Here is a 20,011-nt window from a genome sequence, read left to right on the forward strand (position 1 = left end):
AGAATCCATCTGATTGGTTGCTATGGGCAACTGGTTAGCTTTTCCTCTGCAAAGGTTTTTATAGATCTCCCCCCATAGTGTGTACAGCGGCCTGGTGACGTCATTGTCATTCCACCAATCACCTCCAGGATGCATTTTTTTCCCCACAGCCAATAAGATACTAATGCGGAATTTAAAAAGCTATAGTCGCTGTAAAGAGGACGGGACACGATTGGGGGCGTGGCAGTAGGCGGGACCCTTTTTTCTTTACCAATGATATTACTCGATACGCTAAATGGCAGCGTTTTGACCCAATGGAATGTCTGGTGGGCGGTGATCTTTACTGTCTCCGCCTTTAGCACCGCAGATACCGCGTGTGGGGCTTTAAACTTTAATATCGTAGCTGAGAGTAGCGGCGGTCTCTGTGATTTCCTTTCCTTCAGGTTTTTCTTCTAGGATTTACACGGTCCGCACCGGAGACATCATGGGGAGAGGTAACGAGCTGAAATGTGATAACTGGGGTACGATCGTTATAGGAGATTACTGGGACGGGTTCTGTTATCGGTTCTTATTGTTTCTAGATGAAAATCAGGATCCATAGTCCAGTGTTTCCCAGCCATGGTGCCTCCAGCTGTTGCAAAACTCCAACTCCCAGCATGCCCGGACAGCCGAAGGCTGTCCGGGCATGCTGAGAGTTGTAGTTTTGCAACAGCCGGAGACACCCTGATTGGTTAACACTGCCATAGTCTGTAGAAGAGAAAGAAATCTTCAAGCTATCATGTATGTATTTAAAGCTTCACCGTGCAGGCTAGAGCCTATCTACCATAGTAGTCTGCTAAACATATTGGTTAAGTAATAGTAACACACAATGCACCAACAGTTTCCATAAGTCTAATATAAATGGGGAGGGGGTCGGTTGCTCTGGAGAACAAATGGTTCTGGCACCTTGAGGCCCCTATACACATTAGATGGTCATCAGGTGTGTTGTAACACTATAAGGCTGCATTCACACCACCTTTTTGCAATACAGTGCCCGTATATGTTTTCATTGTGAAAACGTATGCCAAACGATACATCCGTTTTGCGTCTTGTACAGTTTTGTGCGTTTTTATTCCCGTACCCAAAACCGTAGTCTACCATGGTTTTTGGTCCGGGTGAAAAACCGTATATACGTTGTTATTTTTTACATGGGAGTCAATGGGAACTGTATGAGCGAACAGTTCCATCCGGTTTGCACTATATGGTTTTTGACTTTGCACAGTTTTTTTTTTTTTCTTGGACTTTCAAACAAGTGAAACTTTATTCCTAATGGAGTGAGAAGTTAAAAACGTATACGTTTTTTTTTTTCTTAAACGGATGCAACCGGACATCATTTTTCAAACCGGTACACAGTTTTGTCCGGTTTTGAGGAATCCGTTTTTCATAAAAATTTATATGCAAAAACGTGGTGTGAATGCAGCCTAATTCCCATTATGATGAGAGTTGTAGTTTTGCTAGAGGCACAGGCTAGGGAACAATGATGTATGTGTGTGGCTACAACTGGGATAGTGAATTAGTTGCTCCAATGGGGGGGGGGGGGGGAGGACCGCTAAGATCTAAAACTAGGAGATACGTTTTTTGATACTGGACTACTCCTTTAAATAAATTCTGAAGGAATGAACATGTATTGCAGTTAATGGGACAGCACTGCCCTGCCTTTTGGAGCTCCGCTCGCAGCGTTCGGAAGTTCATTACTCCGAACACTGTGCGGGCTTCCGTGTTTGCGGCCGCCCCCTCGTGACGTCACACCCGCCCCCTCAACGAAAGTCTAGGAGAAGGGGGCGCGACGCTCGAGAGGGCGGCCGGTAACACGGAAGCCCGCACACAGCGTTCGGAGTAATGAACTTCCGGACGCTGCGAGCGGAGCTCCGAAAGGCAGGGCAGCGCACAACCCCTTTAATGCCTGCATGGCCATTAAAGGACAACTGCAGCTGAATATACACTTATCCCCTATCTACAAGATAGGCGATAAGTGTTTGATCGCGGGGGGTCCAACCGCTGGGACCCCCCACGATCTCCTGTGCGGGGACGCGGCTCTCCCGTGCAGGGGGCGTGCCTGCCGCAGCATGACGTTGCGGCCGGCACGCCTCCTCCATGCATCTCTATGGGGGAGGCGGCGTTCGTGGCTCCCCGGCTCCCCCATAGAACTGTATGGGGACGGGGAGGAGACGGGCGTTACCGTCGACGCTATGCGCCTTAGCGCTCACTATGAGCGCCAATGACTGCGCCCCGTTAGGGAGATCTCGGGGGGGGGGGGTCCCAGCGGTCGGACCCCCGCGATCAAACACTTATCGCCTATCTTGTAGATAGGGGATAAGTGTATATTGCGCTGCAGTTGTCCTTTAAGTGCCAATTCTGATGGATTTTTCTGCAAGAGGACTTCCGTATGGAATTTCTGTAGTGTGCATGGGCCTTCATGGTGGCCATACACATGGTATAGCAAAATAAATAAAAGCTCTCTGATTGTTATCGGCAACTGCTCCCCTTTTCCTCAGCACAGGTTTTCATAAATCTCATCCACAGACCTCAATATTCAGTAGGATGTCAGGAGATTGACTGCACAGAATGTTCTAATATATCAACATGTGTGTGACTAAGGCTGCTTTCACACTATAGAATTATCCATTTTAAAGGTCCATTATAATGAGCCATTAACAAAACCATTAAAAACGGACATTAAACAAAATCCCATTATAGTCTATGGGATTTTTACATTATCTGTGTTAACCTGTCATAGCCGTTATTAATAATGGACGTTATTTTGTGACGGGAGAAAGAAGGGAAGAAATAGTGCATGCGCATACAATTTATGGGTATGCTCACATTGAGTAATGTGAATGGAATCTCTGCTAGCAGAATTTCGAGAGCAGAGATTCCATCTGGTGGTCGGCCACCACCGAAATACGCGGCAGTGCAGAGCTCGCGGACTTTCACGCAAAGAATGAACAATCTTTCTTTGCGCAGATCAATGTTAGCAGCGTAATTGATTGCAACTAAAATTATGCGATGTGAATGGGTCTGTGGCAGACCCATTAACACTAATAATAAATCAGCAAAGGTAGCCAGTGGTATAGATGAATTCTTTATTCGCATCCCATAAAAACCGCATGCAAGCGGAATATCGGCCATCAAAGAACTCTCAGTAGGCGTGGACGCGTTTCGGGTACGCACCCTTCGTCGTGCTAAGACGAAGGGTGCATACCCAAAACGCGTCCACGCCTACTGAGAGTTGTTTGATGGCCAATATTCCACTTGCATGCGGTTTTTATGGGATCCGAATAAAGAATTCATCTATACCACTGGCTACCTTTGCTGATTTATTACTACTTTTTGGAGTGTACAGCCGTGTTGGGGAACCTGAGAGTTGCCCATCCTTTCCCTTTTACTAATGTTAGGAGTTCACACAACAGAATTCTGACAGTTTCCAGCACAAATTCCTCAGTGTGAACGTACCCTAAGGGTACATTCACACGGACGGATCAGCAGCATATTTTACGCTGCAGATTCGATGACGATGGACCCCTACATTGTGCCTCCATCTATGCCTGCTCATAGCGGCAATCCGCCACTACCAGCAGATACGCTGCATGCGCAGTATACTCGCACACTTCGTGGCTGCTCTCGGCCTAGCTCAGGGAGTTACTGCTTGCAGGATTTGTCTCTGTGTGCAACTCCCGCTAAACATCTGACTCCTAACAGAAACCTGACGGACCCCATTCAAAGTCAACAAGACCCATCTGAGCCCGTTGTGCAACAGATTGTCTAGGTCTTTTGCTTGTCGCTAGAATGAACTCTGGGACGGAGTTCCCTGTACAGAGGAATACTGATGTAAACTTAGCCTGAGGAAATGTGCAGACATTCCCCTGATAGCAGAGCACTGGCAGAACGTTTCCGAAGCTAAGACTGCTCAGAAATGCATTGTCTCATAGATGGCAATGCGTTTCCACGTGCACTACATGTCTAGTCTTTCTTTGGACTCCGAAATTCTGCCACTGAAGGACCGCTGTATGGTGCCTTTGTATGTGCCTGCTCGTAGCGGCAATACACCGCTACAAGCAGACACATTGCGATGTGCAAGTTGCCGCGTGCATGCGCAGTATACTCTCACATTGTAGCCGTTCTCGGCCTAGCTCCTAGAGCAGGGGGAATGGCCGTGATGTGTGAGAGTACACTGCGCGTGTGCGGCGACTTGCACACATCGCTTCAGTGTGTCTGCTCGTAGTAGTAGTAAAGGGACCATACAGCGGCGGATCCCCAACGTTAAATATGCTGGGGATACGCTCGTGTGAATGACTGTACCCTAAGGCTGTCCAGACGTGCTAGGAGAAGACAGCTGGAGGCACCCTGGTTGGGAAACACAGATTTTTGGTGTATAGGGACCTCCTGACTCTCCTCCCTGACATCTGCCACTTGGGAAGAGATTGACTGACTGGATATCCTTAGGACCAAAGTGAGTGGTAGGCAGGAGGAGTAATACTTTATAATAAATAAAATATCTAAAAACATTTTTTTAAAGGGTACCTTTCATCAAAAAAACTTTTGATATATTATAGATTAATGTATGCAGATTAACTTTCCAATAGCATGTTATAAAAAAAATATGCTTCTTTCTATTACATTTTCCACTTTTAAAAATGACCAGTAGGGGTCCCCCTACCAGTCCTTTTTTATAGATTTCAGAATCATGCAGAAGTCCTAAATCTCAAACTGCAGCCGGGACACAGACAAACTCAGCACTGCTCACTGCCAGGGATTAGTGCTTTGCTTGTCTGTGTCCCTGCTGCAGTCTGAGATTTAGGACTCCAGCATGAGTCTGAAATCTATAAAAAAGGACTGGTAGGGAGACCCCTAGTGGTCATTTTTTCAAAGTGGAAAATGTAATAGAAAGAAGCATATTTTTTAATAACATGCTATTGGAAAGTTATTCTGCATACATTAATCTATAATATATCAAAAGGTTTTTTTGATGAAAGGTACTCTTTAACTAACCTCCCTTGGCCCATGGCAAATTTTTCATGAATCTGGAAATCCCAATTTAAAGGAGTACTCTGGTGGAAAACCTATTTATTTATTTTATTAATTATTATTATTATTATTATTATTATTATTAATCAACTGGTGCCAAAAGTTAAACAGATTTGTAAATTACTTCTATTTAGAAATCTTAACCCTTCCAGTACTTATCAGCTGCTGTATACTCCAGAGGAAGTTATGTAGTTTATTTCCAGTCTGACCACAGTGCTCTCTGCTGACACCTCTGTCTGTGTCGGGAACTGTCCAGAGCAGGAGCAAATCCCCATAGCAAACCTCTCCTGCTCCGGACAGTTCCTGACATGGACAGAGGTGTCAGCAGAGAACACTTTGGTCAGACAGAAAAGAGCTACACAACTTCCTGTGGACCATACAGCAGCTGATAACTACTGGAAGCTTAAATGAGTAGTCCAGTGGTGAACAACTTATCCCCTATCCTAAGGATAGGGGATAAGTTTGAGATCGCGGGGGATCCGACCGCTGGGGCCCCCTGCGATCTCCTGTACGGAGCCCCGACAGCCCGGGGCGTGTCGGGCGCCGCTTCGTGCGGAGGTCGACACCCGCTATCTGGCCGGAGAGCCTGGCCCCCCGTACAGAGAGATCACAGGGGCCCCAGCGGTCGGACCCCCCCGCGATCGCAAATTTATCCCCTATCCTTAGGATAGGGGATAAGTTTTTCACCACTGGACTACCCCTTATAATTTGTTTTTTAAATAAAAGTAATTTACAAATCTGTTAACTTTTTTTACATTTTTTTTTTGCAACAGTTGATTTAAAAATAGTTTTCCACCAGAGTACTCCTTTTCAGCCACCTTATGCCTATGTATTGCTCTGTATTCCCATGTGACCCTTACAAAACCATAAACACAAAAACCATGGATAATCCAGACACGCTTAATATCTGTTTTTCTTTTGAACGGGTGGTAAATGATTACAAATTCCATGTAAGGTGAATGTTGTTTGTATTATTTTCTAGCATGTAGTCTGTCTGCTAAATCAGTGTTTCCCCAACCAGGGTGCCTCCAGCTGTTGCAAAACTACAACTCCCAGCATGCCCGGACAGCCGAAGGCACCGTGGTTAGGAAACACTGGATTACATCAATGTTCCCCAACCTGTGACTCTTCAGCTGTTGAGACACTATAAGGCTTTCAGGTCATGAGGCGTTTTGTAGTTTTACCACAGCTGCAGAGCCACAGGCTGGGGAACGCTGCGGTAAAGCGTCGCTAGAAGAAGCGGAGAAGCCTGGCACGGCTATTCTCAGACAATGTGGTACCGGGGTGGAGGCGAACAGTGGGCGGCACCGGTAGGATTCGGTCTTCCGGCAGCTCTAGCATGAGCCTCCCCGCCTACTGTCCCTTTAAAGATGGCGGCGCTAGGCCGTGTCACAAATCGCTGACCAACCTCACCGCAAATAAACCCACCCTGTCTGTCTCCTAGGTAAGAAAATGTCCAAGCCCAGTGAAGGAAGAAGTGGGGACGCACCGGAAAGCTGTCGAACCGGGGGAACCAATGAGAACAACCCGAAAATGAACGGGGTCGGTTGGCTAGTGACTGTCTTGTTTGTACTGCTGAGCCAAGTTCAGCCTGCCTCTCGGGCGCCCCCTACATGTAGTCTGCCGCATCTTACCTGGAGACACTAGTTCCTATGGATGAGTCTCTGCGGTGGAGGCAGCTGTTCAGGTTATGGGTGGGAAGGGGGTAGCAGAGCTGTATGTGTCACGGTTTTCTGCATTTGTGCATGAGGTTTATCTAGATAGTATCTTGTGGTTAAAGAATGGGGCACATCAGCAGTTCTTACCGACTGATTCTTATGGCCGGACTGTAAGGCTGGGTTCACATCATGTTTTTCAGCTACGGTTCCCGCATACGTTTTCATTAGTGAAAATGTATGGAACAGTATTGAGAACGGTATACATAGGCAAAGCATTGCAAACCGGATGTACCCTGTTGCGTACGGTTTGCTTGCAATACGGTTTTTAACAGTACTCCAAACAGTGTTCAACCACGGTTTTGACTCTGATTTAAAAACTGTATTGCAACCACATACCTTTTTTTTTTTTTTTTAACATGGACGTCAATGAAAACGCACATGTATCCGGTTCCATACGGCGAAACATATACGGTTTTTACTTTGCACAGGCGCATTTGCATCCTAAAGTCCCCACCCAAGACCCCTCCCATTAAAAATGGACAGAATTTTCAAAAACGTCTGATTTTTTTTTTCTTTATAAAAACGGACGGAACTGTATGCACTTTTAAAAACGCATACGGTTTACTTTTTCCAATACTTTTCCATCCGTTTTTTTCCCATATGGTTTTTGATAGAAAACGTATGCGGGAACCGTAGTTGAAAAACGTGATGTGAACCCAGCCTAAGTAAGACCGGGTTCACATCACATTTTTCCCATACTGTTTTCAATCTGTTTTTCTAAAGAAAACCTTATGACAAAAAAAATGCATGGAACAGTATGGGAAAAAGTAAACCATATGCGTTTTTAAACCGTATACTGTCTTTAAAAGTGCATACAGTTCAGTCCGTTTTTATAAAAAAAAACAAAAAAAAAAAAACATACGTTTTTGAAAATGTTGTCCATTTTTAATGGGAGGGGTCTTGGGTGGGGACTTTAGAATGCAAATGCGCCTGTGCAAAGTAAAAACCGTATACGGTTTCCCATACGGAACCATATACATGTGCGTTTCCCATTGATGTCCATGTAAAAAAAAAAAAAAAAAATTAATGCGGTTGCAGTACAGTTTTTAAACCGGAGACAATACTGTGGTCAACCACTGTTTTGAGTACGGGTGAAGACCGTATTGCAAGCAATCCGGGTGCATCCGGTTTTCAATTAGTTGGCTATGTATACAGTTTTCAATTCGGTTCCATACGTTTTTCAATAATGAAAACGTATACGGGAAAAGTACTTGAAAAACGTGGTGTGAACCCACCCTAATGCTCTCACCCACAAAGAGCAATTCCTGGCTGTATATCTGTTGTCTCGTCCCTTCAGAAGGTTACTATGATAGGGTAGCTATGGGGAAGTGAGAGGTTTGTTTTCAGTATTGAGTTACGGGTTTCTTAACAATGAACTAACACAATACCTGGGAGTACAGGATGGCAAGTGATGATAAAACAGCGATAGTCCCTAAACAATATGGGCATTGTTAGTAGCTGATCTGTATGATACCAGTGTCCTTTTTGGTATCAATGATTATTTACAATGTAATAACCACAATATGAAGGTGCTTTTATCCCTCTGCTTGTGGGCCGAGCTATTTTACCTTTTTTCATATGTACAAATGAGCAGTAAGTTTCGGCATGGCGATCAAATAACCAATATTCCCATCACTGCTTGTTTCTTCCTCCTGCAATTGGTTGATTGCCTCTATGATGTAGGGGATGAAAAATAAACTAAAACTTTTAATAATCCAAACTAGAATACTTTTCCCAAACAAAGAGAGAGACTCTTTAAACTGTACCCCCCCAATGTTGTGAACACTTAAAAAAAAAATTGACACTAGTGCAGCACTGTGCACAATACTAATTTCCCAAAAAGCACTTTTCTTTTGATTTTAGTGGCAGAATACTTTTACGGAGTGCCCGTTCTCCTTATATTGTGCACTGTGAGCTTCCTGCTCAGTCTTCAAAGCAGCTGTAGTCAGGGTGAGACTCTATGCCTCAGAATCACATTATGCTGGGCTACAGGTGCTATGGAGGTGGGGCAGGAAGCTCTGTCTCCTAATGGGAGAACAGGCACTCGGTGAAGGTATTTCAGGGTCAAATTAAAAATTATATATAAATAGTATACTATGTATAAGAGAAAAAAATATAATTATATAAACCGTAAACAATAGTAGCAGCACACACAGTTGCAGGTGAGTGCAAACCAGCAAGGGCCCAGCATATATATTAATGTGTGTGTGTGTGTGTGTGTGTGTGTGTGTGTGTATATATGTATATAAATTTAATTATTTTTATGCAACATTGTAACTATTTGTAAGTATTTCTGTCCACAGTCAAGTCTCAAAATAACCAGCTCAACTCTACAAAAAAAAAGGATAATGGCTGCTGTTCATCCAGTAGCAATACATGTCTTGGGCTAGTATCTGTATCGATATTAGCTAGTTTGATGCTTCCCAAAATCTGGTGGTGGTGCCTTATTAAAAACAATTGGCCCTACCTCCCAGATTGCCCCTTTTTGGGCCTATAATAAGGGCAATTGGAGAGGTGGGGCCTGTAGTCCATACCTAGGTCATACTACTTTATCTTGAGAAGCAACTGGCTAGCCCATATATGTGACTGTCCATTGTGTGTTTGTTTGTTTGTTTTTAAACCCCTACCAGGATGAAGGGGTTTACCTTAGGACCGAGGGTGTACCTGTATGCCCTGGTCTTAACAGGGTTTAAACTGTTCTCACGAGTGGAGTGCTTTAAATCCCGGTGTGTCCCGGTTGCTTATGGGCAGCCAGTACCCACGTTTAATGCCAGGTACCGCCGATGCCCGGCATTAACCTTTTAGACGCTGCGATCAAAGTTGATCGCGATATCTAAAATGCAGGTTAATTAACTGGTGCCGGTAGCTCAGTGATGCTGATCGGGACATCGCAATATCGCCGCTGATGTCCTGATCAGCTGAGTGGATGGCGACAGGGCCCTTACCTACCTCCTCGCCATCCGATCGGTCTTCTGCTGCTCCCAGCCTGCATAGCAGACATGAGCAGAAGAGCACAGGTAACACTGATATGTGCCATGGCATAGCATTGATCAGTATATGCAATCAGAAGATTGCATGTTATAGCCCCTTATGAAGACTTAAAGTGTACCTGTTGCCAACAAAAACTTTTTATATAATGTAGATAATACCATTATATGTATATTTGTAATGTACATTGGTTAAAAAAAATGTGTGTTTTTGTCCCTACAGCTATTGTTTTTTGTGTGTGTGTGTGTCCCTCTATGAGGAGTCCAAATACAGGAAGTGTGGGAAAACAAGCAGGGCTCTGTACACTGAGGCTCTATGACATGCCCCTGGCTCACACAGCAGGATGATTGACAAGCCAAGTGCCTGCACAGAGTCCTGCTTCTCCTGCCCTCACTTCCTGTATTTGGACTCCTCATAGAGATACACAGACAATATCTGCAGGGACAGCATGTTTTTCAGCCAAAAATACACTTTTTTTTTATTTTTTATCAATGCATGTTTAAATGTCCGAGCTATTAAAATAGAAGTTGGCTAAACCACACGGTCAATGGCATACACGTAAAAAAAAAATACCAAAGTCCAAAATTGTGCTTTTATAAAATTTTTTTTACATTTTTATATTTTTGGTCACTACATATATCCTAAAAAGTGATCAAAAAGTCCCATCAAAATAATGGTACAAAATGCTGCCGATAAAATACAGACCATGGCACAAAAAATAAGCCCCCATACATCACCGTATGCGAAAAAATAAGTTATAGAGGGCAGCAGATGATGATTTTAAACATACAAATTTTGGTGCATGTAGTTCAAATTTTTTTAAAGTAGTAAAATTTAAATAACACCTACGTAAATTAGGTATGCAAAGAAGTAAAATGGGAGTCCAGCTCTCAAGCGTAGTAAGGTTTCTGTTTAAATTTGAGCTTTAAAAAATCCAATTAAAACATGGTGCAAAGTTCAAAAGTGGTAGGTGTATAAAAACATACATGCCACATGTACGTTTTTATGCATCTATCACTTTTGATTTTTGCACCATGTTTTAATTGGATTTATTAAAGCTCAAATTTAAACAGAAACCTTACTACGCTTGAGAGCTGGACTTCCATTTTCCTTCTTTGCATACAATACGGGAGGCGGTCCACTTTGTCCGAGCTCCAGCGCTGCACACACTGTGGATGTCCGTTGGCCATTGTTTAGACTGGTGAGTGAGCGAGTTGCAGCTGTGCTTTCTTTTTTTATAAATCGGGTATCCTTGTGACCGTATGGATCAAAAGAATAAAGATAAGGTGTCATTTTTACCGAAAATTGCAAGAAACAGAAGCCCCCAAAAGTTTTTTTTTTTTTGTTTTAGCAGTAGATTTTGTGGTGAAATGATTGGGGATGCAAAAAACAAGCCCTTAGATGGGTCTGTAGGTACAAAATTGAAAGAGTTATGATTTTTAGGGGAGGAGGAAAAAACGGAAGTTCAAAAACGAAAATTGGCCTGTTCCTTAGGGTTAAAATAGGCTTAGCCTGAGTTAATATTAGACCCAGGCATGTATCACTACTGGATAAATAGCAGCAATGATATTTTTGAGTAAACTTATCTTATGTGGCTAAATAGAATAGAAATCCTGGGCACTTGCTGCTTATTTCCATATAAGAAAAAAATGATTGCTTGGCTTACGGAGAGAAGTTTACAGATCTAATGGTGTACCTGTGAAGGTGCTTTTAGCCCCCTACCTGGTACTGTGGGGACTTTGCATTAGATGAAAGAATGTGACAGATTACTTTTAATGGGTAGATCTGCAGAAGACCACATATTAACATATAAAGAACACATTTGATATTTTTCACAGCAGTCAATAAGGTTTGGTTCACACACAGTATTTTGGTCACGATTTTTAAGCGAAAACCAGGGGTAGAACCGACAAACTATAATTGAGTTAATTGAATGTACAGCCTGATGGAGACTTAAAACAAAAGTTGAATAAAACTATGGAGAGTGTTTACACTACAGAAAAGGAAGGAGGAATTACCTTGGACACTTTCGGCAAGGATCCAAATTTCACCAACAGTAGGAACATGATTAAACACTCTTCTGCAGGAAACGGTTCCATGCAAAATCGGTAGAGATTCCTCATAAATTTGCTCTATTTACCATGGAGCAGAAAGGACACAGATTATAATGGGAATTCAGCTTGGAAAGTTATCTTGCAGAATTCTCTAGTGTGAACGAGTCCTTATTTTCTCCATGCTATCACAGAACTAGTATTTTCTTTAACAAGTTTGTAGAACTACTTTAAAGTTTGTATGGTCTTCATGTGTTTTTGTGTTTCAGCAGGATCTGGGACATGGAGGGCAGTCAAAAATCTACTCTTATATGAGCCCTACCAAAATTATCAGTGCAAGAGCTCCTCTTCAGGAAGAAAACTCGGTGACACATGAGGGCAAATATCTGGCCAAAGCATCTGTAGATGTGCACAAGAAAGCAGATGGTAATTCCTTTATATGATCTGTTTGCACCTATAACATTACCATTTTCTGCCTTTTGGGTGGTTTTTTTTTCATCAAAATTTTTTGCTGTTTTACATGTGTGCTTGGCCATTTGAGTATTGCAGAATCTGTTAGTGACTAACTGCTACATTTAGGCTATTATGAATGGCAAAACGCCTGTCCCCCTGCATTTGAGTCTCGCACAATAACAATGACTACATTCAGTCAATTTCTAAATTTATAGTAATAGTTACATTTGGTCTGTTGAACTGAATGAGTCTGTGACCAGTACTCGTCGATATACATTTCAGCTAGTATGCTGTTGTATGCTTTTGAATTTAGCATACTTGAAATGTGTGAACATAGTCGTAGATGGTTCAACCTCTCACAGCCTCAAACATACTACAATGTGTAGATCACCTGTATCTTCATAGTTGCAAGTTTGTTTATGTTTAGGGATCCCTCATATATACACACACACACATACCCCAATGGCCCTCATTTACTATTGTAAACTCCACATGTTTTGTCGGGTTGTTCGCCAGATTCTGGTGCATTGCGCTAGAAATTGTCTGCGCCAGAATTGAAAAAAACCCCGACTAACACTCTCAATCTTACTAAGAAAACCCGAAAAAGGGGTGTGGCCATCGAAAAGGGTTTTTTGTGAAAATGTCAGGAATATGCCCAACATATTTACTAAGTTTTCCACATAAAATGTGGTGGATTTCAGCTGAGGAAAACCAGACAGATCAGAGCATGTGTAAAAAAAAAATTAATTAAATAAATAAATCAATAAATAAAAAAATAAAAAAAATGTTGGGAAACCATAGTAAATGCGTGTGTGTGTGTGTGTGTGTGTGTGTGTGTGTGTATGTTCCAGCATCACGTCCAAACAGCTAAAGATATTAACATGAAACTTGGCACACATGTTACTTATGTCAACAACAAACATAGGATAGGTGATTTAACCCTTACTCACCCCCATTTGCAAGAGTCAGGGTTTTTATATAAAGTCCCATACAAGTCTATGGGAAATATGTTACTGCATAACTTCCAAACAGCTGGAGATATCTCGATAATACTTGGTCACATGTTACTTATATATCCACTTAAAATATAAAATTGTTAAATTAATCCCTAACCTATCCCCATATGTGAAGGATGGGGATTTTGTTTCCAGTACCATGCAAAGACACGCCCACCCTTAAAGCCACACCCCTTTTATTTTCAGCTTACAATATCTTTACAATGCAGCCCCACCTGAGGACGGGATATGAGGATTAGTGAGGGGTCAGGATTTAAGGATGGGATATGAGGACAAAAGCTTCCTCCTTTTTTTTTGTTGCTTTTCCTCCCTCGCAAAGAAAAGGTAGGAAAAACCGGGCAGCTAGTAATTATTAAAATTTGTATGTGATCTATAATTTCAGCTGAGAAAATAAAACTTGCTGCCACATCAGAAGTGGTGAAAGGCATTGAACGCAAACAGAACGAGTGTAATTCCACAGAAGCTAGTCCCGAACAAAAACAGTCAGTCACGGAGTCCCATAAAAAATCATTGCCACCACTTGCTGCCAAGACGGAGCCTAAGAAGATGGTGAAGACAAAATCTAACAGAAGGAAGTAAGTAGGAAACAAACATATGTTCAACTACAGAAATGTGCTTAAATTGATGGGTTTTCCCTCACATTGGTCAACAAATATGTTTGGAACACAGAGAGGCTTCTTTTTTTTTTTTTTTTTGTTTTTTTTTTTTTACAATTCGTTATTTTCTTTAAGGGTTTATGGAACAAAATCTCCAAACAGAAAAGTTACAGATTATTTCCCTGTCCGACGAAGCTGCAGAAAAAGCAAAAAAGAGCTGGAGGTAACTAAACAAAGTTAAAATCCACGTCATTTGTAATTAACAATGTCTGTATATTTTTATGAGGGTATGTCCTTGAAACATGTCACACCCTGCTATTTTATAGGTGTATGCCTTTTTAAAAATGCATACGTTTTTGAAACCCTGGATCCCTTGTCTTTTACCTTGTTTGTAATGTGCCAATTGTCTTCCAGGTAGAAGAAAAGAAGAGAATAGATGACCTTATTCTAAATGGCATAGAACATGGGATGAAGGTAGGCAATGCCTAATGTTTTTATTTTAGCGTTTTTGGCTATACATTGTAATGCTGACTTTTTGCAGGTAGGTGATAGGTCTGCTTTCACCAGTCTGAAGTTTCTAAACATAAGACCAGATTCGCCTATGGGTGTTTGCAGAATACTTTACACATTTTAGTGGCATGTTGTTATGTGGACCTAGGGAACACAGAAGGCTGAAGTGAATCCACATGTCTGTTGGCCACATAGGACCTGCAGTAATACAATTTTAACCCCTTAACGACCACGGACGTAAATGTACGTCCTGGTTTGGCGGGACTTCCCGCACCAGGACGTACATTTACGTCCTGTGTATGACTCGCGGCAGGTTCCAGCTGCTAGTAACGATCGCGTGGATGTCCGCCATTAACCCCTCAGATGCCATGATCAATACAGATCACTGCATCTGCGGCATTGTGGTACTTTGAATGGATGATCGGATCGCCCGCAGCGCTGCTGCGGCGATCCGATCATCCAGCATGGCGGCCGGAGGTCCCCTCACCTGGCTCAGGCCGTCTTCTGGGGTCTTCTGCTCTGGTCTGCGATCGAGCAGACCAGAGCAGAAGATGACCGATAATACTGATCAGTGCTGTGTCCTATACATAGCACTGAATAGTATTAGCAATCAAAGGATTGCTATAGATAGTCCCCTATGGGGACATAAAAAGTGTAAAATAAAAGTTGAAAAAATGTAAAAATAAAAAGTAAAAAAAGTGAAAAATCCCCTCCCCCAATAAAAATGAAAATTGTCCGTTTTTCCCATTTTACCCCCAAAAAGCGTAATAAAAAAAAAAGCATATTTGGTATTGCCGCGTGCGTAAATGTCCGTACTATCAAAATATAATGTTAATTATCCCGTACGGTGAATGGCGTAAACGTAGAAAATTAAAGTCCAAAAATGCAGCTTTTTTGTCACACTTTATAAAAAAAAAAAATTATAAAAAATGATCTAAAAGTTTTATATATGCAAATGTGGTATTGATAAAAAGTACAGATGACGGCGCAAAATATGAGCCCTCATACCGTCCTATATATGGAAAACTGAAAAAGTTATAGGTGGTCAAAATAGGGCGATTTTAGAATACTGATTTTGTACAAAGTTTTAGATTTTTTTTTTTTTTTTTTTTTTTTTTTTTTAAGCGGTACAAAAATATAAAAGTATCTAGCCATGGATATCATTTTAATCGTATTGACCCACAGAATAAAAAAAATTTCATTTTTTACCGTAAAGTGTACAGTGTGAAAACAAAACCCTCCAAAATGTGCAAAATTGTGGTTTTCATTTAAATTTCCTCCCTAAAAAATTTTTTGGGGGGGTTCGCCGTACATTTTATGGTAAATTGAGAGGTTTCATTACAGAGTACAATTGGTCACACAAAAAATAAGCCCTTATGAGCCCTGTAGATAGAAATATAAAGGCGTTATGGATTTTAGAAGGCGAGGAGGAAAACACGAAAACGCAAAAATAAAATTTGGCCTGGTCCTTAAGGTTAAAATGGCCTTGGTCCTTTAGGGGTTAAACTTTTTACTTCAATAATACAATTTTAAACTTCAAACTATTTTTTTTTTTTTGTTTGTTTGTTTTTTAAATCTTGGCAAAGTGGCTTAAATTTTGATTTTATATACATTGCGGTAATAAGAAATTGTTTGCAAAGTTGGGTGTAGCCTATGAATGAATGAAGGCTATGTTCATTGAAATCTCTGTACTCTCAACATTTTCTGTTCTGTGTCCAGATCGATATGATTACGGGCAAAGGGAGAGGGGTGTTTGCAACTAGGAACTTCCATCGTGGCGAATTTGTGGTGGAATACCATGGAGACCTCATAGAGACAACAGATGCAAAAAGGCGAGAGGCGTTATATGCTCAGGATTCTTCCACTGGCTGCTACATGTACTATTTTCAGTATCTGAATAAAACTTACTGGTGAGTATTGGAGGCTAATTTGTAGCTTGTAGTATCATGATAGATAATTGGAATATATTCTTAAATAGGTTGTGTAGACTTTCATATAAACTTTTTGAAAATTTGTAGTTAATAGAGGGGGTTCTCTGTTTTAAATGCTCATCTCTGGGCCTTAGACGGCATCTTGTGCTCCGTCCCACATTGCACAGGCCCCATATAACATACTGCAGGAAAATGAAACGCTTGCCACCAGATTATATTTGATGGCTAATACACTTTGTGATCATTTTCCATGAAGTCTTTTAACAAGATTAATAGCAGAGAACAATTATAAGCATAATGGTATGGGGAATTAATTTTACCTCAGCTATAAAAATGGGAATGCAGAGGGGAACAGTTAGCAGCACTGATAAAAAGAAGCACATTGGGGAAATAGCAATGTGTTGTGTTTTTGGTAACTTACGAGTAAAAATACATTGGGGAGGTGTATTTTATTATGCAGTGTGATGCTCATTTGACCTTACATGTCCCCTTTCTATGCCCCCCTTCACTCCCCTGTTATATATTGGTTATTTCCCATGTTCTCATATCTTGCATTTCCATTTTGATTGATGTATTGTTGATTCTCTTTTGCCTGATTGGCCCAGATTTATCAAAGAATGTCTATGGTAGAGCTATTTTCCTATGTTTATTTGGGTGGTTATCAAGAAGGTGCAGCAGGATGATGAATTTTGCGCAGCTCTGCTGTGGTGGGAAAAGCTCTACCACATACACTTTTTCTAGACACTTGTGAGGGAGGGAAGTAGACCGGGTCCTGAATTTGGCAGGTTAGGTGTTGTTGTTATTTACTTTCACAGCTTTCGTGACATTTCTACTTGCATTTTAGACTATCACATTTGATTGCGGTGTCTAAGGGGTTAAAGCCAGGCATCACCGTGATCGGTGATGTCTGGCAATAGAGATGGGTCCTGGTGGCAGATAGCCGTCAGGACCACCCAGCTATGACACGCGCTCAGCTCCTGAGCACGTGTCATAGAAGGGGAGGGGGATGGTAGAATTTCGGAAGGTAGAAATGACTCACGCCTACTTGTAGGTGGTGGAGCTTTGCGCCTAAAAAAAAAAAAGTACCTTTGCACACAAAATAGCGACTTTTGACAAAAGGCACAAATGATAAATATGTGACCACTGCATGGTCAAAAAGAAAAAGTTCTACGGGTGGGCAAAAAGAGTGAAACTTTCTATATCAAAAGGTGCATGAAAGTTTCAAAATATGCTGCTTGCGCCTGAACTGCGCCAAAACATAGACAAAATGTTCTAAAAGCAATGATAAATCTCCCCCTTTGTGCTTGAAAAAAGTCGACCAGTTGCCCATAGCAACCAATCAGATTTCTTTTTTTTTTTTTTGCAGAGGCCCTTTGAAAAATGAAAGAAGTAATGTGATTGGTTGCTATGGGCAACTGGTCAACTTTTCTTCAGCACAAGTCTTGATGAATCTCCCCCATTGTGTTAGGAGCTAAATGAATTTAGGTGGCTAGATAAAAAAATCGGTGTTGCATATAAAAAAAGGAGTGCCCTAAAGTCTACCGGCTGACTGGCTGCAATTTTTAATTTCCCTGGGACAAATTTACTAATCCTGTGTAAATTTAGACTATGCAGTCTATGGATGCTCCCACATTTATGCAGTGGCTCATGCCTTTTCATACATTTTGGTTCATTCTTTCTTTATTTGCACCAATATTCTTTATAACACCTACACTCTCCTATTGAACAGTCCAATATCATGCAGATAGCAATAAACAGTTTCTATATACACCTACACTTGCTGTACCCCACCAATAACCACAATCAAGTAGTATCAAAAAGACATCTTTATTATTCAACACAATATAAATACATAAATATACAAGATTAGAAAAAGACGCAACCCCTAAAAAACACACACCCCAAAATAGCACCAGGCCGATCACTCGCACAGTATGACAGTCTACAAAATAACCTAATTATTATGCCTCCATATATCTATATAGGAAATGCTGGTACCTCTATTGTATAACATGTGCAATCACCGGCATCATAACATTAAGGAATCGCATTACCTGTTCCTTGCATACTATCAGCGGCCATCTGGGGACTCCCGCGCACCCTCAACGTATGTCTGTTTCGTGGGCTAACCCACTTTGTCAGGAGTCTGGGGAAATTTGGGCCAATGTTGGTGCATTTCAAGCCATGGGTATTGTTGAGGTGAAAACCTAAAACGGGTGTAAGCTAGCACAATGAACTTGTCTTCTGGTATTTTTGTGTCTTAAAGGTTACTAAGATGCCATGCAACATTTTGCTCCACGTTTAGGTTTCCCCCCAATGGAAAAAGGGGTAATCTAATTTATACTAATGAGCCAACCCATTTCAAAGTGTACCCATGTGGGTAATCTTCTAATCCATCTAAAAATACTGTGCTTAGGAACTATTAATTGCAACAGGACCCATTTACCATACTTGCCAGGTGTCATACAGTTGCAACAGCACACTGGGTGGCACAGATGCCAATGTATCTCTCCAACCCCATATCAGGCCGAATAGTAGGATATCCCTGGATATACAGTTTAACTCGCCAAATACATTGAGGTTGCCCAAAGTGTGTATGTATAGGGGTGTGTGTGTGTGTGTGTGTGTGTGTATATAATTTTTTTTTTTATATAACACGCACACACAGTGGTCCCTCAACATACGATGGTAATTCATTCCAAGCGACCATCGTTTGTCGAATCCATCGTATGTTGAGGGATTCGTCCAATGTAAAGTATAGGAAGTTATACTCGCCTGTCCCCGCCGCTCCAGACCGCGTCCTCACCACTCCCGATGCTGTCCCGCTGCTCCGGCATCTTCTTCGGGATCCTCCGACTTTTTCCGCATCTTCTCCGGTGTCCGGGCCTCGTTTTCTGGTGACGTTATTACGTTGCGGCGCCGGGACGGCGTGTGCAGCGATGTAATAACGACACTGGAAAGTGCGGTCCGGACCCCGGAGAAGATGCAGAAAACGCCGGAGGATCGCGAAGTGGACCCGGAGCAGCGGGGATAGGTAAGTGAACCTGTCCGAGATGCTTAAACTGCTATCCGACAGCAACTTAAGCATTTTGCGCTGTCGGATAGCAGTTAATGCGATGGCCCCGACATATAAAAGCATCGTATGTCGATTTGATATGTCGGGGGTTACTGTGTGTGTGTGTGTATGTATGTATGTATGTATATATATTATAAAATTTTTACAGGCTGAGAATATTTTTATTTTATTTTTAATCCGACAATGCATTGAAGGCCTAGATTACGAATTTGCTTGTACGATTACATTACCCACTGTTAATATTGAACCCTCTTTCTACCTTTTAGTGTTGACGCTACAAAAGAAACCAACCGTCTAGGGAGACTGATAAATCATAGCAAGAATGGAAATTGCCTTACAAAATTACATGATATCAACAATGTACCTCACCTTATATTGATCGCAGCAAGGGACATAAAGGCAGGAGAAGAACTGTTGTATGACTATGGAGATCGAAGCAGGTCTTCCATTGAAGCGCATCCATGGCTGAAGAACTGACTTTAATATGGACTACTGGGTTTTACATCTTGCTTTTTGAATTGGTTTTAATCCCCCACTTCCTGCACAATGAAAAGTAATGCAGGTATTCTTAGAGACTAAGAATAGTTTTACTGTGTTTTGAATAGAGGAGAGCATGTGCTTCCTAAGCA

The 20,011-nt window shown here is 41.7% G+C and overlaps 1 protein-coding gene across 6 annotated transcripts; it reads left to right on the plus strand.

Moving 5' to 3' along the window:
* The first annotated feature begins 158 nt into the window (after positions 1–158).
* KMT5A (lysine methyltransferase 5A) lies at positions 159–19,859 on the plus strand. 6 transcript variants are annotated; one of them, XM_056535850.1, is made up of 8 exons: positions 159–473; positions 6,488–6,585; positions 12,070–12,226; positions 13,652–13,844; positions 14,001–14,088; positions 14,280–14,339; positions 16,095–16,285; positions 19,649–19,859. In XM_056535850.1, the coding sequence occupies exons 1-8, from the start codon at positions 464–466 to the stop codon at positions 19,857–19,859; spliced, it is 1,008 nt and encodes a 335-aa protein (XP_056391825.1). In that variant the 5' UTR covers positions 159–463. The 6 variants fall into 6 exon arrangements, with proteins under 6 accessions (XP_056391825.1, XP_056391831.1, XP_056391840.1 ...); XM_056535856.1 differs by having other exon boundaries at positions 162–473; positions 12,073–12,226; XM_056535865.1 differs by lacking the exon at positions 159–473 and adding an exon at positions 6,037–6,353 and having other exon boundaries at positions 12,073–12,226.
* The last annotated feature ends 152 nt before the right edge of the window (positions 19,860–20,011 follow it).

The sequence above is a fragment of the Hyla sarda genome, chromosome 1 (genome assembly GCF_029499605.1).
Source record: "Hyla sarda isolate aHylSar1 chromosome 1, aHylSar1.hap1, whole genome shotgun sequence".
In the NCBI taxonomy this organism is placed as follows: Eukaryota; Metazoa; Chordata; class Amphibia; order Anura; family Hylidae; genus Hyla; species Hyla sarda.